This window comes from Bactrocera latifrons, unplaced genomic scaffold, assembly GCF_001853355.1.
Source record: "Bactrocera latifrons isolate USDA-ARS-PBARC rearing strain unplaced genomic scaffold, ASM185335v1 scaffold_2, whole genome shotgun sequence".
NCBI lineage: Eukaryota > Metazoa > Arthropoda > Insecta > Diptera > Tephritidae > Bactrocera > Bactrocera latifrons.
The window spans coordinates 1,581,145-1,603,395 of record NW_017535518.1 but is presented as its reverse complement, the minus strand read 5'-3'; the positions used below and the strand labels follow the sequence as shown (position 1 = coordinate 1,603,395).

The window sequence follows — 22,251 nt, the reverse complement described above, 5'->3', positions numbered from 1 at the left end:
AGACAGACATCCGTATTTCAACTCTACTCGTCACCCTGATCACTTTGGTATATATAACCCTATATCTGACTCTTTTAGTTTTAGGACTTACAAACAACTGTTATGTGAACAAAACTATAATACTCTCTTTAGCAACTTTGTTGCGAGAGTATAAAAATCACGTATCACGTTCTTTGTCCGCGATGGACTCCTAAACTACTGAACCGATTTTAGTAAAATTTAGCACACTGTGTCCAGTTCGATCCAACTTAGAAGATAGGATGGTAAAAGACATTCATAAATAAAAAAATACAGTGAAAGCTCTATTAAGCGGACAACTCTATTAACTGGACAGAAAGGCTCTTAACCAGACATTGAGGAAGCAGCCTCAAATTCGTTATTTTTTCCAAAGTTATTTATTTGTATGAACGTATTCAATATTAAATCTCAACTAGAATCCCTTGGATATCTACAAAAGCGATTTCGCCTTTTTTCGTAAATAAAATATTCACTGTATTGAATAGTTTATAATCTGAATAATAGTATAAAATATATACCATAGCAACTAGTGGCCGGATCCACTAGTCTAAAATAAAGATACCGCTGAAGGATACGAAATTAAGACTCCCTTGAAAATGTAACATGAGTTTTGAATGAATCATGAGTTTTCAAGCCTCAAAGAGAGCCAATAGCTAAATTTCAAACAAAAATGTATAAAGATATATCATTAAAATTCAATGATAAAATACGCCTCATAAAAACATCTTGGAACATCCTGACTTTATTTTGCACATATCGGCCATTTTTTTCGTTATCTTTAAAATATTTAGAGAGCATCTCTTAATAATGACATTCTAATTGAGCCTAAATACGATAAAATCGGATTAATAATTCGCCTACCTGACATATGCTTCATTTTATGATTTTCAAACATTTGGTTGACTTTTACTAAAAGTATACACTTTCGGACGGTATCGTCTTAAATCAGTTGATAAGTTGAATTACCTAAGACTTATCTTTAGTATAAAACATTCATGGACTCCCAATCACATAGTAATTGTTATAGATGAGCTGCAGAGAAAAGGTGGGGGGACTCCGAGCAAAGCTGTTGTTTAGGCTCTGCGAAACCGTAGTCAAACCAATAATGTTCTATAGGGTATACGTATGGTGGTCACTACACACGTCAATTGCTTAGAATCTCGAATGTGTCCAAAGAACAGCTCCCAACGACATCTGCGGAGTAGTGAGGGCTACATTAGCTACATTAGGCTATATTAAGTGGTATTTATTTACTTGGACCACTGAATCGCACTGGTCAGTTGTGACGACTTTTTCTCTGCTAATATACCGACGGGGGTTATGTGGATGGGAAGAAGATGCTGAAGAAAAGGCGTAGTGAAGTTTTTCATGGATAGATCAAAGTTAGGGGGAAGAGTATTCAGTCAGGAATTCACCGATGTCCTTAGCTTTAGACTACCAGAGCATTGTAATGTTTTTCATGCAGAAGTGACTGCTATTAAGGTAAACGTACTGTTACAAAAAGCAGCCTCTTGCAGTGAGTAAAGCATTCACTCCAACAGTGGCAATGCAAGCGCTGAGCTCACTAACTGGGCGTCAAAAACTGTCTGTTCTCACTAGAAACAGCTACCATGTCAACACTATAGTCTAACTGGCCATAGCGGAATCGCTAAGAAAGCTGATGACCTTACCTTCGGCAGACCAGAAAACATAACCGAAACTGGCATTAGCCGATTCAAAAAATTGTCAATAGTCTCAAAGCGGTTTGTCAATTTGTAAGGGTCTTATGATCCATTATACTGGAGATTTCAGGTACGAAAACGGACCAGAGTTCCATGCTGTCCAAGCGTGATCTCTGTTTGGAGCGACTTCTTAACCTTACATAAGAAATTTTTTAGAATACTATAGATCAATCTATGAAATATTTTAATAAAATGCAAAAAACGTCTTTCCGTGATTATAATATGCACTGACGCCATAAAATCGGTTAGTATTTCTTCTATACCTGATATAAGGATTTGAAGACTTCTGGTTGGATTTATATCGCATCCGCATACCGGTCAATATTTGGGATATTTTAGCAAAATTTAGTCAATGTTTAATTTTTGTTAAACTAAAGTTAGGTCCAAAAATTTATGAGTTCGTCAATAAATTATCCTCCTATCCCGTATATAGTGCCTTATTTAATGATTATCGTTATTCTGGTGAACTCTATGTCGAATATTTCAGTCAAGTTTTGAGTATTATTAATATAATTTAGTATCGATTTGTTCTTCTGGGTTCTTGAGTTTAATACTAAAGGTAAATGAACACGGTCTCAATCGTATTTTTGCTTTTATTATTTATTAAGTTCGCAATAAATACAATAAGTCACGCTACTTGTCCCAAGAGAGAAATTTGGAACTTGTTTACCTCATATTTTCATTTCTTGCCAACAAATAAAGAATGAACGAAGTAACCAACATTTCGTGACTGCCACTCAAAGAAAATTTAATAAAAAAGTAGAAAAACTTAGCATTTTAACTAATTATTATTTCTCTTCCGCTTTCTTCACTACTCTTCCACAGCGATGATTTGTTCGCGGATCAACTGTACATGGACATCGGACTCTCCAATCGGCTGCTCCACATAATGGCCAACTCAACAATATTCGCATCGGTTATATCGTATAAAAATTTAAAAAGTTTTCTACCAAAAACTTACTACACACGCGGCAGGTAAGTTGCACAAGCACGCACAGTTACCTAGTGGCCATAGAAGAATATGAACTGTAAAGATGAAGTTGTGTGAAATGAACGTAGTAATGACCGAAAGTTAGCAAAATGTCTTCAAACTTTGGCTTCAAGCTTTTAATTTCATGACAGCAATTTCGTAGTTTCGAATATATACGAAAGTAAAGAAAAATGGAAAGTTTTTGCTAAGCACAAAGCGATATGACAATTCATTAGTGAAAGTAAGAATGTAAGAAAGGTGAATTGAAGCGTATTTACCGTTAGACGTAAAAATATATGTACATAAATGGTCAACTCTGGTGCATAAAAAGAGCAAATATATTCGAAAAAATTTGTTTTCCACAAAATAGCTCAACAATCTGGAGCAAATAGTTTATTTACAGAAATACATACACTTATTTATACATATTAAGGTGTCTTTTATTTTCCAAGTTACCCTATTTTTGCAAGTGATCCTGAAAATTTAATTTTTTGCCACAAAATAATTATTCTAAGTAAAGCAGCTCATTATTTTCGATGCAAACTTTGTCCGAAACATAGTTCTTCTCCCAAAATTATAACATGAAATTTTTGGATATTTCGCATTAAAAAACTGCAGGCACAAGTTTGAACGTATGATTTTCTATTTTAGAATTGTATGCTCTACAAAAAAGATCATAAAGATTTTTTTCATAGAACTGCTACTTTAGAAGTTATACGCAGTTAAAGCTATACATCAAGTGAACTGAGCATTCATACAAGTGCTTCATGCATTTTGTGTTGCTCATACGACATGGTGTACTATATGAATACATTACATTTGATGCATAAACTGAACTGCAAATAACTTTTAAAGGAAAAATTCAGAAGAGATGTGCAAAAAATTGGGCACCCTAATATATATATATTATATAATATAAATAACTATATATTTATATATATACATATATACATATATATATATCTACTAAAACCACTTGGCTGCGGCATAAACAAATCTGCTCAAATATCAAAATATTTTCTGGTTGCCATGCCAGTTAATATCTTATAACATTTCATTGCACTCGTTGCTTTTGGTGCTGCTGTTGTTGTTCGTGTGCTCTTCGGAGAGTTCCTACTGATTAAAAAGTTTTGTCCGAACACAGGCGCACCCAAACGATCACAGTCCTGCCTTAAGTTTTTGACATTTTCTGTGAAAACTTTCAACTTTCGCCAAACTAAGTGCCACTACTGCAACAACGACAACAACAACAACATGCAGCATAAATTTGATTTTATTGATTTTCCATGGGGTAATGCGATAGCCAAATGACTTAAACTTGTGCGCATAACTTTATAAAAGCGATTGAGAAGCAGCATCAGCATGAAATTTATTTAAACTATAGGGAAAAAGCGCAAAAAAAAACGAAATCAAAAACAATTTTAAAATTGTCAAATTTAAGTAAACGACCGCTCAGCTGTGCACAGCATTAGCGTTGTGCTTGAGAGTGGTTACTGGACCATGGCTGCGTAGCTTAGGTATATATATATATGTGTGAGTATATAGAGCAACTAATGCAGTTTCGAAAGTCATTGCAAGTACTTAGTACTCGCAAGCGAAGTCGCCATATTTTTATAATTTTTAGTGTTCAAAAGTTGAGCGAAATTATGTGAACGTAAATAGCCTTATTTGCTGAGAGACCTTATTAGAATCAGGTTGAAATATATTAGTTATGAATTTGTCGTGGAAAGAAAGTGAAGAAAGAGATTTTACGTATTTGATTAGTCAACATTTTTGAGACATGTGTTCCTTTTAAAAACTTAAGCACTTAACAGAATTGTATATACAGGGCGATGTCATCCACCGTTTACATTAAAGGAAACGTTTACCATTCTAGCGCAAACGTATTTATCGATTCGATTTGCACGCAGTGTACATGGACCAACCCGGATCATATATGATCCTGGATGTGGATATATAAATTGTAACTTCTATGCTGCTTTTGACTGAAAATTATCATTCTGTTTGTGGCGTGAGAGACGAGAAAGACCTAATAATAAGAATTTGATCTATATGTTTAGTACAGAAAATCCCATCTGCTACTAAACTCCATTTTAATAGCGAGAACTCTTTCTTTGGACCAGCATTTGTATCACATGTGAAAAAAAGCACGTGTGAGCAAGCTCCTTTAACAACTGCTCTCGAGCAAAAGTTTGATCGACTGGTCACTAAAATTTCAGGACTTAGTGATTTTAAGCAGATTTGATTTTTTTTTTTTTTTTTTTTTTTTTTTTTTTTTTTTTTTTTTTTTTTTTTTTTTTTTTTTTTTTTTTTTTTTTTTTTTTGGAAAAGCAACCTACACCGTCAATCAAGCAGGAGTTTCCACCTTAACCTACAAATAACTGGTAACATTATACAATACAGGGGTTTCCAATTTAAGTGATATGATTTCTTATCAATTCTAACATTTTTTTATTTTGTGAAGTACAACGATACAATTATGATCTCAATATAACATCATTAAAATAGCCTCCACGACTTCTTTTACAGGAACGAATTCTATGAACCCAATAACTTCAAATAACCCCAAAAGGAATAGTCTAATAAATAGTTAAATCACAACTTGTTGGAGGCCATTAAATTTCACAATTTCTTGAAATAATCGAAATCGCAAACTTTTCTTACAATAATTCTGTTGCGGTCTACGCCGCTCATTTCGAAGAAAGTATCTAACTGTTAATTTAGGTGAATTTAATGGTTGTTCATAAATCATTTATGAATTTTCTGTCCAGTAGACAGCTTTCTAAATTTACTGCATCATTCAGATAAAACTGAGCCTCATCGGAGAAGATTGATCATTAAAGGTCAATATTCAAGTTATTCCAAGGCGAAATTGGCAATTTCACGAAGTTTACGGTAGTTCAATGGCTTCAGTTCTTGAGTGGGAACAATTTTATTAGGATACAAGTACAAACTCTTTCTCAAAACCCGCCAGATTGTGATTTGAGAAAGTTCCAACTGTTGAGAACGTGTTGGAATCGACAAATTGCGGACTTCAACAATATTTGCTTGAACGGCAGCAATATTTTCATTACTTCGAGCGGTTCTTTGTCTTACTTGCTCTTGAACATTATGTAAAGAAAGGATACGCTTGGAGTTTCGAACAACTCGACGAATAGCGGTTACATTTTGACAATTATTGCGACAAAAATGCGGAAAGCGTATGGAAAGTGGCAATCGGAGAACGATTATTTTGATAATAAAATTGAATAATTTTTAAATGTTGTTCTTTCGTATATCTTGATAACATTGTAGACATTACTGAATACATTGAAATAAAAATTACAGATCATAATATATTAAAAATGGGCGAAGCGAAACTTACACATAATATCATCCCTATTGGAAAACTTGATATGTTCCTAAAAATGAAATATTCGTAATCAAAGAAATGTCATGAGTGGATCAAAGGCATAAATGAAAATCGCTGAAAGAACTTAAAAGGCATCCTGAACTATCAAGAGAGTGTGATAAATTGCATTACTCGTTATCAGAGGCATATTAAATGTGAAGGAACGATATATATCGTATTAAAATTGGGCCGACAATACATATTCATTAATAATATAGACTTTTAAGAACTTGCTACTGACATATAACCAAAGCTCCTCTTTGTGTTTCTTAATGCACTGAAAAATGTCAAAGTCTATTAACTCTAAGTGAGACACAAACAAAAACTTGTTATTTACATATGCGAAGAGAATAAAATGGTAGCTGTATGCGAGTTTTCTGTTTATATATATATAAATAAGGTAGTCAAGGTCAATAGCTTTCTCAGCAAAGAAAATACCAAGCTAAGTTAAATTTTTAGCAATAGGACAGTATAAACTATAGTACATCTAAAAATGGCTAAATTTTGACACTTCTATTTCTCTTCTCTTTCCTTCGCTAAACATTCTCACATATGTCATATACTCATATTTACACCGCATAAATATACATTACTGTAACTAAATTTAAATATTTTTGGACTATTAAGCTCAGGATAATGTCAAAAGATTTTTGAAGACTATCTAAAAATCTTCAAAATAATTAAAACAATTCGTAAATCCAAACACAATTGTAAATAAATATGTTTTCATTTTATTTTATGTGTACTGGTACCATCTGATCAAATAGGACTCGGACTACATAAACTTAACATTTATTTTTGACCTGTTCTGACGTGATTTCTCGACTTCACCTCATCTTTGCCACGAATTCGGCCGATTGATAGTCTTAATCTGGGCGATAAGCAAAAACCTAAGACTTATTGGCAGTAATAAAACGTTTAATGAAATCTTAGTAGTTGAAAAGCATTGATTCACAGACGTTAACGCCAATTAGAATTTTTTGCCCACAGAAGGACATCAAACCCATCATTTCTGTTAACGAGCTGTTTGTTTATAGATATGACTAAACTGTCCAACAATCGAATCGTGCTGCAGCAGAAACCGAAAACACAACGTCAAAGTCGATCCAAGTTCTAATTTTTAATTCGTTCGACAAGGTACAGACGGTCAATAAGAAATATTATTTGGCCATATGCAAGAATCTATCTTCAGCAATTTGTCGCAAAAGATCGGAAATTTTGGTAAAAAATGCACATACTTTTCGCCACGTTAATGAACCTTCACATTCACATTGTACCACACATACATATGTTCATATATAGTTAGTTCCATGAAACCTTTTGGAGTTTTCGAAACTAAAAACATTCACTTCGGCAAATGCGCCATGAGTCCATCGAAGCCACTGAAGGCTATCACAACGAGGCTATGATAAATTCGCATATTCTGTTTATATTATCTTGAAAGAAACTTATTTTGAAGGCGATAACAAAGCATTGTTCTACAATACCTGAAAATTATTTTATATTAGTTTGTCAAAAAAGTCTTGCGGTATTTTCGCCAGTTGGCGCTGAGAGCGCGTAGTTCTAGTTTTCTTCGACGCATCATTCCCTTTTTGGAAAGCTCATTCCACGCGCTAACACGTGTTTGATTGATTGTCGTCTCTTTTAGGTCGTTCGTGAGTTATAGCGTCGCAAACATGGAGCAAAATAAAGAGAAAATACGCCATATTTTACAGTACTACTACGATGAAGCCAAAAATGTATCTCAAGCTACCAATAAAATTTGTGCAGTTTATGGACCCGATACAGTTTCCATTTCCACCGCACAACGATGGTTTCAACGTTTTCGTTCTGGTGTAGAGGTGGCCGAAGATGCGCCACGCTCCGGAAGGCCTGTCGTCCAAAATTGCGATAAAATCGCGGAGTTGGTCGAAAGAGACCGGCATAGTAGCAGCCGTAGCATCTCAAGAGCTGGGCATGAGTCATAAAAAAAAAATTTTATGAACAATTGAAAATTCAATATACCGCAAAAATACCGCAAGACTTGACAATCAGGAAAGGAGGTTAAAATCCGTATATCAATTTACTCATAGCATCTTCATATTGTGTATCTACTTAATTTCATATGCTCTTGCCTTTGCAACTAGAATTTGTAATCGATAAAAGTTTAATAACAAAAACCGTTTATCAATAAAAATATCGAAAAAGAATATTTTTCAGGGCAAAAAAGCGCTTCGCTTCAGTCAACCCAAAAATATTGCATTAATCTGCAAAAAACAGTATCTAGACAACTGAAATCAGTCCAGTTAAAGGAAGCGCATTTGCCAATTTGATGCCACTAAATTAACGCTAATCAGTAAATGTAATCAATCAGGCGCGCAACCCATCAGCCACGCAGGCAATCAACCAATCAGACCCGAAAACAGAGACACATCAAATCAAGCAAAAGCAGATCGAGTCGGTGTGTGTGTTTGTCAGACACACTGCTGCATACACTTGCGAATAAATCAAATCGAAAAACTTCCAACGCATTATGCAAAGCGATTTTTATTGTTGTTGCTGTTGTTGTTGCCTTTATATGGCAACGTCAATCTGCCAATGCGCTGCCTGCAAAATGCTTACAATTATTTTTTGCCACGCAAATGCGAGCGGGTTTTATAATGAATTTTGTGCGCTGCGAATATAATTTGCGGGAATTCACCGTTATTTCACTGCTTGCCGGCTATCAGTGCAGTGTAATGCTGCAGGCTGGCAAGCAGCTCTCGAACGATGGCAAATATTCAGCCGATGAATGGCAGAGATATGGATTTACTGCTAGATGCAAATGGATTTTTGTGCACAGACAAGCATACAAACATACATGGACACATGGACACATACAAACATACATGAATAAATACATACATACATACCTACCTACTAACAAACATACATACATATATACATATGTACAGATATTTATATATATTATATAAAGACTGTGTGCATTGCGTGCGACTGCCAGGCAAAAATCGGTTACGTAAATAATGCTTTGAACTGTATTAAGAAGGAAAAATATTGTCGAATTGCTCAAATTGCGAACTTGTTAATTTTATGGTGAATTTTCGGTGATTTTCATGAATTTTCATGAAATTTGCAAATTGGACACCCACGCATGCTTACATAATTATAAACTTACACACATGCAAGCTGCATACAAACATGCATATACATATATGCACATATTGCATAACGCACACAGATTTTTATTAGTTATTGCTGCTTTGGCTTTTCTGTGTTAATTAAGTTGTTTGGGTAAGCTGCAGCAACACCAACTTGTTGCATAAGCAATGCGCTTAGTAACTAGGCGACCATTTAGTAGACTGCGTGGAACTGATCTAATTATGCAAGCGGTAGTTAGTTAAAAGTTTTTTTTTCTCAAACACAAAATCTGTTATTTGTCATGTTTACTTAACAATTAGTTTGAAATATCGCAAAAAAATAAACCAAAAATTTTTAGCTCATATATGGTATATTTCGTAGATAGAAATCATCTCTATACAAATAAGAGTGAACAAAAATATTGAACTAAATACTGATAAAGAGCTCTTTTCGTCTACAATATCTTAAATTTGTCCTTAGAGGAAAGGCTTCTGGGCACCTAAATTCTAAAAAAATCACTTGAGCAACCGAAAAATGTTCAAAGAACAGAATATTTTACTGAAATGCAAAAGAGCTCATTTGCAATAGTTTTAGTCTTTAATTGGTCCGATTAAGGCATGTATATCAAGGTTAAGACCATTTTACCGCTTTTTCGGAGGGGACTAATTTGGGGTATTTCTGTAAGAGGAATAAAATCAGTTTATATAAGAATTATATTGTATAATGGATCGACCTGAATAATTTTTCGAACATTTTAGAATTTCCTTTGAATTCAGTTCTTTTCAAAATTTATGCGGGTATCTTGTCGTTAAGAAAGTAAGAAAGTTTTGCTGACAAGAACTCGATAGCTCAAAAACTGAGCGATTGGTTCGCGTAGTTACAGACATAAAAGAATTCGTCACAACTCATTTTCTTTTTTCGATTCAATATAGTAACAATTATAATTACTTCAGTTTTAAGCAAGTTTTCCATTAAAGTTATTTTTAAAAAGAGTAGCCATTTGTTTTTAACTTTACAAGTTTTTTAACTTAAACAAATTGATGAGATAAATACAATTTTACTTTAAGTGGATTTTATACTAGTAAATGTTTATTGTTGTAGTATTTTTGAATTATAAAATCTTTTTAAATACTAGACTAAGCATAGATATATTAAATCCTGCTCTGCAAACTCTCATCTAAATATTATTTGAATATTATAACCAAACATTGCAAATGTAATCGAATATGATCGAAATCAAAACTGTAAATACATGAGACATGCATAAAATATTAGTATAAAATACATTGAGCTGAGCTACACTCAGCTTCTGGTCCACATTAACCAACTAAAATTAAAAAATATTTTTCATCAGCAAATAATTCCAACTCAGAATTATCCGAATAGAGAAGAAACAAAAAAATTATTTGCAAAATTTCGCCTTTTAGAAATTTTAAAAATTTATTTTACAACAAAAAAGTATAGTATAGACATCACAAATGCCATAATAGGCATACAATATGTAAACCGAAAATATTAAAATTCAAAAAACTTCATGACACAAATTATAAAAAAAAATAATTGAACATTAATGTGTCTAATATCGAAAATAAACCTAAAAATTAAAATGCAGAAATGGTCACAACAACAATTCAAGACTATATTATGAATATGGATAGTGGAATGAAGCTTATGTAAAAGCAAAATTTTAAATTATTGAAATACAAAACTGAATTTATATTAAAATTGTTTACTTGAAAAATATGATTTAATTATAAAAGTTTCTACTTTTTTAAATTTTCACACAGCGATCCCAAAGAGTCCGACTACATTCTGGCCTCACGCATTCTACAAACATGGCTCTTCCAATCGAACCGCTCCAACGATAATTTACGTGAACCACTCGATTTACCATTCGAGGCCGGTCATGTGGAGATCATATTTCAACATGAGGTAGCACCAAAGGAGGGCGATTGGGTGGCCGTGTGTGGGTGAGTAAAATTAAATAAAATTATTATTTGAAATGCTAATAATTTGAAATTTTTAATTTCTTAAATTTACTGGAAAGAAAGAGTAGATAAAATGGGGCAATACTACTCTCAATTTCTATATTTTCCTGAAGAAATTTCTCGAAACTAGTTCTTGCTCTCTTCTGGTATTGATAGCTATGATAGGATACTTGAAAAATCTTAGATCGTAAACAATTCACTTTATGCCTCGAACATGATAAACGCGATGAAAATTATTTTTTATATTGCATGTTCCTCTCTTCATTGAATTAATGGAATTAATTGCGTGCGACACACGCAGGAAGTCTCAAATTCTATTGGTTCTTCTTGGTAATGTTTTTGATTTTATTACACCCATACATGTGTACTTTGTTTTGAGAAAGCTGATTAATATTGAATGAATGTGTAGACATAATACCTTTTTCTTGTTATTATTTTTGCAGTCATGACTACAAAGCTTCCTTTGAGTCAACTTGGCGCTCGGATTTATGCATCACCAAGCATCTGATGGCGAATATAACGCGCTGTATATGTCCATTGTCCGGCACATACGTAGTCATGCTTACGAAACGTAACAACAATGTAAGTAACCATGATAATTTTTTGAAGAAGACGAGAGGAACATAAGAAAGTGTTTATACAAAGTTCTGATAGACGCGAGGGTTTTTTAATTAGAATACGAGTTTAAAAAGAAGATACAAAGAAACGGAGGAGATTAAAAAAAATATTATTAAACTAGCATAGACAGACTTCAAAGTTGTTGATGAACAGCGAAACTCATATAATATCAACATCAATATAATTTCACACAACTCTGACACATAAATAGTCAATGTTGTCTTACAACACATAAGTCCTTGAATATGAACACGAAGCATAACGAATTAGACTGAAAAGTTAGTAAATGAGCACATCAAAAATTTAGGTTAAAGATAAACAGCTGTGTGTTAAAACAAATAGCAAAAAATCCCAGAAAAAAAGTGCAAAACAGGAAAGCAGTAAACCTCGAAAAGAAAAACCGACAAAAATGAACTAAAATTACACAGCCCGAGCTTAAATTATGATAAATATAACAACGCTCTTTATGCGATGCACTGCCCTCTCGCGGCAGCGCTGGCAACCAGAAATCTTCTGGTTGTTACTCCCACACATAGCGAAAAAAACTTTGTCAACCGGCCGCTTTAAGTTTTTGGGTTAAAGTGGCATAAAGTCGTTGCCACATAATATTGACTGCCACGTTTTTGAAGTCAAGGACAAATACTCAACTAGAAATAGAATGACTACATTTGGTATATTGGAGTTAAACCAGGAAAGTGTAGAACAAGGCTTCATTTCCAACTAAAAAGATAAATATGGGATATTTTACGCGATAGTAGGCGTAGGAAAATTCTGGAGGCTTTCAATGTGAGTTCAGCAAGTTGAGTGATATTAAAAATACGCAACTGAAATTCGAGGATTAAGCAGAGCGCAAATTATATTGAGTATTGAACATAGTAATAGTAATATCGTAGATGGAATTGAGAAAATAGCAGAAAAAAAATACAATAGATATAATACATAGAATGAGAAATATAATCGTAGTATAAGTACTGTACAACTTTGTGATTGCAAAACATAGAATATATAATATATCATATCTAACATAGTATATAGAACATCAAATGCTGAGTAGGACACGCAGTTTGTATAATTTAAGTAATATAGAATATGGAATGAATGGTATAAAAGAGATTGATCATAAATTGTAGATTATAAATTATAATATGTGGAATATACAACAAAAAATGTAGAATATCGCGTTGCAAATTTCTAAAAAAATTTAGTGAGAGCGAAATGAAGAGTACTGAATAAAATTTAGGAGTTAAAACAGACATCGAATATTCAGCATAAAGCACAAAGCTAACAACATAGAATATATCATGGAAAATATAGAGGACAGATTATGTAGCACAGAGTAAATTATACTTAAGATATTTTGCAGAATTTAGAATGCAAACCATGAACGTAGGACGCAGAATATAAAAACAGGAAATAAAACATATCGAATTCAGAACATCGGATATAAAACATAGAACAAAAAGTTTTGATTAAAATCAGATAGATAGATCGTTTGGATGAAATAAAACATAGAACATAGAACATAAAACATAGAATATAGTGCACAGAATTTTGTGTAAAATCATTTTCAATAAACAGAAGGTCTGTACACCTCATTTGTGTAAAAGTTCAGAACATCGAACGTAAAACATAGAATGTAGAAAAAAGAAATTTGATTGAAATCATTTTCAGAAAGAAGGGTTGTGTACCTCATTTGTTTAAGAATAAAATATAGAAAATCGATACTCTACTGGCGATTTCAGAATACAGAAGTTGCATGTTCGAAAACTCATGCGTCAAACATATAACATAGCATATAGTACTAAGAATTTTAAACTACACTTTAATCAAATATAACAGTGATGTACTTCAAAAAAGAATATGATATATGGAACATCGAACATAAAACATAGAATATAGAAGCTTTGGTGACACTAAATTTAAAAATAACAGCTTTGTACTTCAAACTAAAGAACATGAGCCATCGAATATAAAGCATTGAATATAAAACATAGAACTTAGAAATTTGAATTTTGAACTGCAACTTATACAAAAACGACAACTACATATGCATTTGCTCACATTAGAATATAAAACATGAACCAACAAACATAAAGCATCTGACATATAACATAGAATTTTGCATTTTGAACTACAGCGTGTTCAAACACAGCAATTTAGAATATAAAATATCGAACAACGAAAATAAAGTATTGAATATAAAATATAGAATTTTGAAAAACAACAACAATTTTGTGCTTTTGTGTATTTGAAATATAATAATGTTTCATCAGATACCAAAAATAGTATACATACATACATATGTATATAGCATTTTAAATAAAACCGAGAACATAACACATAGAATTTAAATTTAAAATTTTTTATCTCAAAGGATAAAATATGAACACGGTACCCGAAATTTTCAAATGGAACTAACAATGAAAATAAAACATAGAACTTAAATTTAATACTTTACACTTAAAAGGATTAAATTATAACACGTTACGCTAAATTTTTACAGTAATATAACATTTAAAATAAAACATAGGAAGTCGAGCATGGAGCATAGAATTTAAATTTAAAATTTTGTATCTCAAAAAATAAAACTAGAACACGTTACGCATAAGTTTAAAAGTTTTTACAAACTACCTGATAAGCTACCCCATATGTGCTAATTCACCAACCTTACATTAATATTATTAAACCACTCACAGCATAAGTAAAACAACCACGCTGAATACAAATGAAAAGTGAAAGCATTAAATCCTTTCGTTACCGCCAAAATTCATGATTTATGTATTTTAATGGTGCGTATGTGTGGGTATTGTATATTTGCAGCTAAGCCACATCACGCGTACACATGTACATATATATGTACACAGCCATTAAGTGGCCTAGACCATGCACTCGCTGCAAGGCAAGCCGAAGCACGTAATGCTCAACGCTAAACTAGTGCCAGCACAAACAAACATATTAACTCGCTTTTTAGAGATTTTCATTTTAAAATACTCGCATGTACTTATAACTACACTAATGTGCATGTATGTATGTGTGTGTGTGTGCGGCTTATGAGCACTTCCTGATTTAGCCACCAAGAAGCCAACATTGCAGTTCGCTTAGCAACAACAGCAACAATGTAAATAGCACTACTCAAAAATTCAGCTCACACAAATTTACTTGAGCCCAGCTATGCCACAGCAACACGCTCGCCGCCCACTCGCTCAGCTGCTTTTTGGTTTACACTGTATGCGGCGAGCGCCTTTTTGTTGTTGCTGGCCTTCATACTAACTTACTTTCGCTTTTTAGCCTTTAGCCTTGGCAGTAGCCGGCATAAAAGCTCATAAATTTTAATGCTTATTTCCGCTTCCTTAAATTTCAACTTCACGTACCAACACACACACACACACAAACATAGCCCCCACACTTGCCAGGCACATTTATGGCTTTGACTTGTATTTGTTTTATGAATTTTAAAGCAACAACAGAAATATAAAAAGTAGCACAAACAGCGACAAAAAATATAAAAGTAATGTGGGAATACGCATAATAAAACAACAACAACGTTGTCTACTTTAAATTCACATTTCATTTTTATTCTATTTTCTTCATAACCGAAAACCGAAAGCGAAATTGAATTACCAAGTGAGTTATCCCAAATTGCAAATAATACACAAACAAAAATATATGAAGATAGCGTGTTAAAGTAACGGAAAAATTAAGAATAAGAGGCAGTAAAGTTTCTTGGAAAATATTTTCTTTTTTAGGGAAATACATGCACTTCAGTGGAAAGTTTGTATAGTGGCAGCCTTACAACCTAACCTAAAAGTTTTTTTGTTGAAACTGCTTTTGAAATCTTTTCAATGTTATTCAGAAACCTTATTTATTACGACTCTTGATATTTCTGGTTACTTTTTAAAGAGTCTACATGTATTAATATTTAGAAAATTTATTGAAAATTAAAAATGCGTTTAAAAAGAGAGTTTTATGACTCAGTGTGGTATATTTGTGTTACAATCTGAATAATAAAACTCAGAGCGCATAATGTTGAGATATTTTCATAAGAAGAATCTTATGTTATGTAATATACTTATACCAAGTGGGGCAGACCAGGTTAGGTTAGATCGTAGAGCCATCAGCATGACTTATGGGATCACGCTGAGACTATAAGGTTTGTCCGAAAAGTAAAAGGACTGATTTTTTTCCACCGGGTCTGTACTTTGGAGCGTGCGCGCACGAGCGGTTGGTCAGTTGTCTCCGAAAACCTGGAGAGTCAGGACAAATATTTTCGCGTTTGTGAGTGATGCAAGTCAAAAATGCAGCGTTGGTTAAAGCAGAAGTTCGCGATTGAATTGCAACGAGTGGAAGTGTGCCAAGAAAATTTTAACATGTGTGAAAGTGACCCGCAATTTTTGAATAACGTAATCACAAGTGACGAGTCATGGATCTTTGAGTATGATCCCGAGGCAAAGAGATAATCTTCCGAGTGCCACACGCTGGCGTCTTCTCGCCCAAAAAAGAGAGAATGAGCAAATCCAACGTGAAAACGATGCTCATTGCCTTTTTTGACATCAAAGACATCGTCCACCATGAACTTGTTCCTCAAAGACAAACCGTCAATGCTAAGTTTTACGTGGAAGTCCTCAAGAGACTCAAACGAATTGTCAATCGAGACAATGAGACAACAGAGCGGCGCTTCAAGCAGCATGCACCTTTACTCTCAATGCTTGAAAATCACGCTGTCACCGCTGCCAGCCAATTTTGAAATTCAATAAATTTCTTTAAATCGACTCAGTCCTATTACTTTCCGGACAAATCTATGTAAAGTCTTTTATGGAGCCAGATGAAAACTTCTTGCGTTTGCAGATCAGTTATCGTCAAAATCGCACTAAACCTATCAGAAAACTGTTTACGTGTTTGGTTTTATTACACCTTTTTCCACTATTCACTTGAAAATTGAATATTGCTGAGAAGGACTTTACTACTGTAAACCAGCGGTTGTTGATCAACGCTTGCTGTGCTGGTCTTAGATCCAGCGGTTAAGTTGTAAACTACAATACAAGAGCCAACGGAGCTCCTACTCATTCCCATTGCGCAGTTATTGAGATTGAAGTACCAGTCGTAGCAAGCTCATCAGCGTTACAGTTTCCAACAATACTGGTGTGGGCAAGAATCCAAACGAGTCTAATCATAATATAACTTAAGGGTAGAGATAAAAAGACATCCTTTCACTATTCTTGAGCGCATAGTTAGCGAACTCAAAGCTAATATCGCTGCTAGTCTATCACCACACCAGAGGACACTATGCTCCCGAGCACTATATCTACTGCTGATTTACGGCAGCTACCTTTGCTTGGAAGACGCTGCATTAATCGGGAAGCCTAAAATTGTTGATGGTTCGTTCCCGACACGCTAACTTCCCAAAAACAGCCGTTGTGCCAGAAAACATCGATGCCGTATGTGAACTGATAATGCAAGACCGTCATGTAACATACCTTCAGATAGAGGCATGCCTATGCATCTCTCCCACCAGCTGCTTTCGATATTGCATGAACACCTGGCCGTAAACAGGTTTGTTCTCGTTGGATCCCGCACAATTTGACAATCGCTCAAAAAAAGGCTAGTGTGGATTGGTGTAAAAAAATGCTGAAAAAATACGATCGCGGTGCTTCAAAAGACGTTTATAAGATCGTAACAGGTGACAAATCATGGATCTATGCGTATGAGCCCGAAAAAAAACAGCAATCGACCATGTGGGTCTTCCAAGACGAGCCAAATTAAACGAAAGTTGTTCATGGAAGAAGCACTTCGAAGTAAATGGTCGCCTGTTTCTTCGGCAAAACTAGTCATATGGCGACTGTTCCGCTAGATCAACGTAGGACGGTCAATTCTGAGTGGTATACCACCATTTGTTTGCCTGAAGTCTACGGAGAAATTCGAAAAACGAACAAGAGAAGACGAATCATTGTGCACCATGACAATGTAAGCTCTCACACATCGGCTCAAACCAGCTCCTTTTTGACCGGCCAAAACGTCGAATTGATGAGTCATACGCCGTACAGCCCTGACTTGGCACCCAACGATTTTCGTCGCCAGAAGATGCTGTTGGATCATTCAAAAACCATGTTTTGGAGGTGTCTCAATCGGAGTGGAAAAGTGCTTCGAAAATTGGTTTGAGCGGATGCAAAAGTGTATAAATCTTGATGGAGAATGTTTTGAAAAACAATAAAACCATTTTCGTTGATAAATATTCCTATCTTCATTATTAGGCCAGAAATATATATAGCAGCCCTCGTAAAATAAATGTGAAAGAAGTGACATGGGAATAATTTTTCTCAGATCAATCAGTTAAACTTATTTGAAAAAATTTTGTTTAAAGAAAACCGCGTTGAAGGATAAACTGATTCAATTGATGGAGCTGAATGAGCTAAAAGGCTACACTTGAAACAGCTGTAATACAAAAATTACTTGAAATGTCCATTTAAAACTTTAGTATGTTATTTTCAAAGAACTAACCTCTCCATAGCTAAAACAAAATATTTTAATTTCAGACAAAGTGGGTCTCTTAATAACTCCTAAAGTTCTTCTTAAATAATTTTTGTAATCCAGTTATCAAAAACTAAAATTACAAAATAATATTATTTAAGCATATACGATTTCTTTATTTAAATATGTTTTTAAATATAAATTTAAGTTTAAGCAACATTTTAAATTAATCTTTTTTATTCTAAATATTTCCCACACAATAATTGGTTTATTTGCTTAATTGCTTTCAGTCGCAACCCGTTTCACCCACACAACGCCCACTCTTCGTGATAATCAGCTGCGCTTGTGGTTTACTGCAGTCCTGTTCGGTTTTTCTCATACTTCTACCGATTTGGTTTAACCGCAAATGTGCAATAACTTTTTTGAAAATGCAATTTTGTGTCTCCACATCAAGTATAATGATCATTTTTCTGCTGGGGTTCCTGAAAATGTTGCCAGAGGTGAGTATTTATATATAAATATATCTTTTTTTGATTACATTGCTAGTTTTTTATAGTACAATCCAAACAAAAAATATGTTTGTAATGGAAAAATTGATGAAGACTTCTAAATCTTACCCAACATTTTCATTGCTTGAGAGTCCGGGAAATAAATTTTAGATATTATTTGTTGTAGTCTTAATTGGCTTTCAGAGACTTAAGTGCTGCTAAAATATGACATATATAAAATAGACTAGGCAATTGCAAATACATATACTCAGGGCGGAGAGAAAAACCGGGTTCAGTCGTAAAAAGAGGCCAGCTTTGCAGCTGGGTTGAGTGAATCTTCTTTCATATCATAGAACTGATATAGACATAAGGACGAATAGTTTACCTAACTCACTGCGGTGAATTTTCCCTGCATTCCACATATAACGCTGTCAGGTATGACGTCGAAAGTGTTACTTTTGGTTGGTCATTTCCGAGTTTTGTCTGTTCTGGTGATGGTAGCCTAGTCTCTATATGCTCTAAATTTTCTACAACAATTTTTCATTTATTATAAATTGATTTTCACTGGTCGCGCAAATCTACAAAAAGGCTTTTTATACGGTACTTACTATATATGGTAATCGGTCTATTGAGAAAATTTAGTTTCTTTCTTTGATTTACTGAAAGATTTTTAACCATAGAAGAACATTAAAATTTGCAAGTCAGAAAGAACGCGTTTTTTCGCAATTTTTTTTTTTTTAATGCATTAATTTCCTAAATAAAAGTAATGAAATGTACAGAATTAAATGCTCTTTAATAATCGGTGAATCCTTTTGAAAAATGTCGGATTACCCTGTTCCCGCAGTCGATTTCCAGAAGGACCCCCGAACACAAGTTAACTGGCGGTGGAAAGATTTTTATGTTCAAAATTAACTGAAATCCAAAACATATTTTCACGACGGATGCCGACAATAGTCAGTAATAGTTTTTTTTATTTTATTTATTTTTTTTTTTATTTTAATGAGATGGAGTCTTTCCACAAACAAGTCGTTTTTTGTGAATATTTTCACACTTCAGGGAAGCTTACAGAATCGAAATGAATATCAAAAATCGTATCTCATTATTCAGATCCTGTCAAATATATCTAGAAATGTTGTGCGAAAATTTGACGCCAACCGGTTTAGCCGTTTAAGGGAAATTTCCTCACCAACACAGGAGAAGACACGATTAAATTTTTTTTGAGCCGATTACAGTAAGTTAGAATTGTTTAACAAATACGCTTATGTGTATCTAAGTAACTTCAACATCAAGTTTCGGGAGAATGCCTTAAAATATACGTAAATTATGGCAGAATGGCTTGATTTGCAGCGAACCAAAAAACCGGAGAAATCCCGTGTGCGGAAAATGTTCTACGGATCATTCTGAATAACTTTGCCATTCGAGATATCGTTGAAGACGTGCTTCGTTCTGGACGACTTTCCACCTCTTCAACCGATAAAAATATTAAAAACAAGTGAAGAATATTGTGCTTGAAAATCGTCAGGCAAGTGTTAAAAGGACGGCAAGAGAGCTTGACATCTCTCACGGGTCCGTTAAAATGATTTTGGTGAATATTTACTATCCGCTAATATCTGATGACTAAACAACACAAAATTTGCATTTCCCTGAAGTTTTTACATGAAACAGCAATCAAATGTGTCCATGAAGTGATTTATGTGCCCGTTTTGATTATCATTTATTTATCAGCGCTGAAAAAATGTAAAAAAAATATTATAATGTATGAAAATCAGATTATTTGCACTAGTTGTTATTTACGTTGCGGGAATTGAAATTGAAAGCTGTTACAAAATTCGCGCAAAGCATGAAAATCAAATTCAAAGTGCGGAATAAATTAAAAACAAATTGAAATATATTGCGATTTATTTGCATATATTAAAACGGCTTTCAATTGAAGGTCGGAATATCAAATGAAGTGCAAGAGATATAATTTACTAGGTGTTAGATTTTTGGCATTCAATTGATAGACGATTTTGAATGAGAAAAATATTTTTGTTTAATGAAAAATTAAAATGTGTGTGATAAGAATATTTAATGAATTTTCGAAGCCGTCCAAAACAATAAAGGTAAACACAGCTGGATTTTTAGTGTATTTCTTCATACTATATTTATTATTTTGGAAGACTTTGAAAATTCTTTAAATTTACTTTTCATACAAATTTTAATATTTTTGATATCTAAGTCGACTAGCTACCCACAATCGTTAGCAAATCTATTTACAAATAAAAATTACAACCAAACCTTTCTTCTTCTTCTTCTTAATTGGCGTAGACAYCGCTTACGCGATTATAGCCGAGTTAACAACAGCGCGCCAGTCGTTTCTTCTTTTCGCTACGTGGCGCCAATTGGATATTCCAAGCGTAGCCAGGTCCTTCTCCACTTGGTCCTTCCAACGGAGTGGAGGTCTTCCTCTTCCTCTGCTTCCCCCGGCGGGTACTGCATCGAGTTTCTTTTGATGAAACCAAACCTTTCACAAATAACTTTTTACCATGATTTTTTTTTTTACGCAAAATTCTCTAGCAAATGTTGCAATCAATCATTTACACTTACACCATCACATTTGCATGTGAAATGAGTAGACATTGTTTATTTACTGCTGCTCCCACATACATATACAAGCGACAACAACTCATTCGTAGCCACTTTATACGTTCGTATAAAAATTAATCACCGTCAATTTGCTAAACAACTGACCGCAATCAGCAGCAAATACAAATGAATAATTGTCGAATGATTCACATACAACAAAGGCATGCACACTCCTATTCTCACTCACCCAATCCAACAAGTCACTCGTTTAATTCGCCGCAATCACAACCAGCGTTCACCAATACAAACACACAGTGGAAATGGCACAGTTAAAATAATTGAAATTGAATAAACCTGATTTTGCGCTACAAATTCGAATGAGCGATAAACTCTCTCACGCACATACACATTCATACATATACATATACATCCGTACACATCTTCATGTACACAAATACATATTGTGTAACGGATTGAAAGCGCGTGGCAGCGGCAGCAATCTGCGTTGCCATTTTGAAAATGCATAAAACAAGTTTTAAACGGTTTATAAGGGCACAGCGTTGCGCACGCTGCTAGCTAATTATGAGCAATTGCATTATTTGATGGCAATGATTTGAGAAAATTTCTGTCAACAAATACATAATTTGTCAATATTTGCTAATTTTATGTAATATGAGCACGAAACAATGCAGAGGTTTGGTAAATTTTGTGAATTTCGGAGGAAAAACTTTGATTAAGCTGCAATGATAACGGTTATTCATTGAGATTTAAGATTTAAGATTTACGATTTAGTTTATCAAGAAGATCCAATCATGAAATGTTGAAAAGAAAAATTATTAAAAATTAAAGACTATAGATTATAGATTATAGATTATAAATTATAGATTATAGATTATAGATTATAGAT

At 33.8% G+C, this 22,251-nt stretch overlaps 1 protein-coding gene across 1 annotated transcript in view; it reads left to right on the top strand.

Annotated features, from left to right (window-relative positions):
* Positions 1-22,251, top strand: part of LOC108967787 — a 291,336-nt gene that overhangs the window by 215,526 nt on the left and 53,559 nt on the right. Inside the window, exons 12-15 of the mRNA XM_018931415.1 lie at positions 2,565-2,714; positions 11,008-11,190; positions 11,652-11,790; positions 18,582-18,791. Coding sequence (XP_018786960.1) covers positions 2,565-2,714; positions 11,008-11,190; positions 11,652-11,790; positions 18,582-18,791 — 682 coding nt within the window. The remainder of the gene's footprint in view (positions 1-2,564; positions 2,715-11,007; positions 11,191-11,651; positions 11,791-18,581; positions 18,792-22,251) is intronic.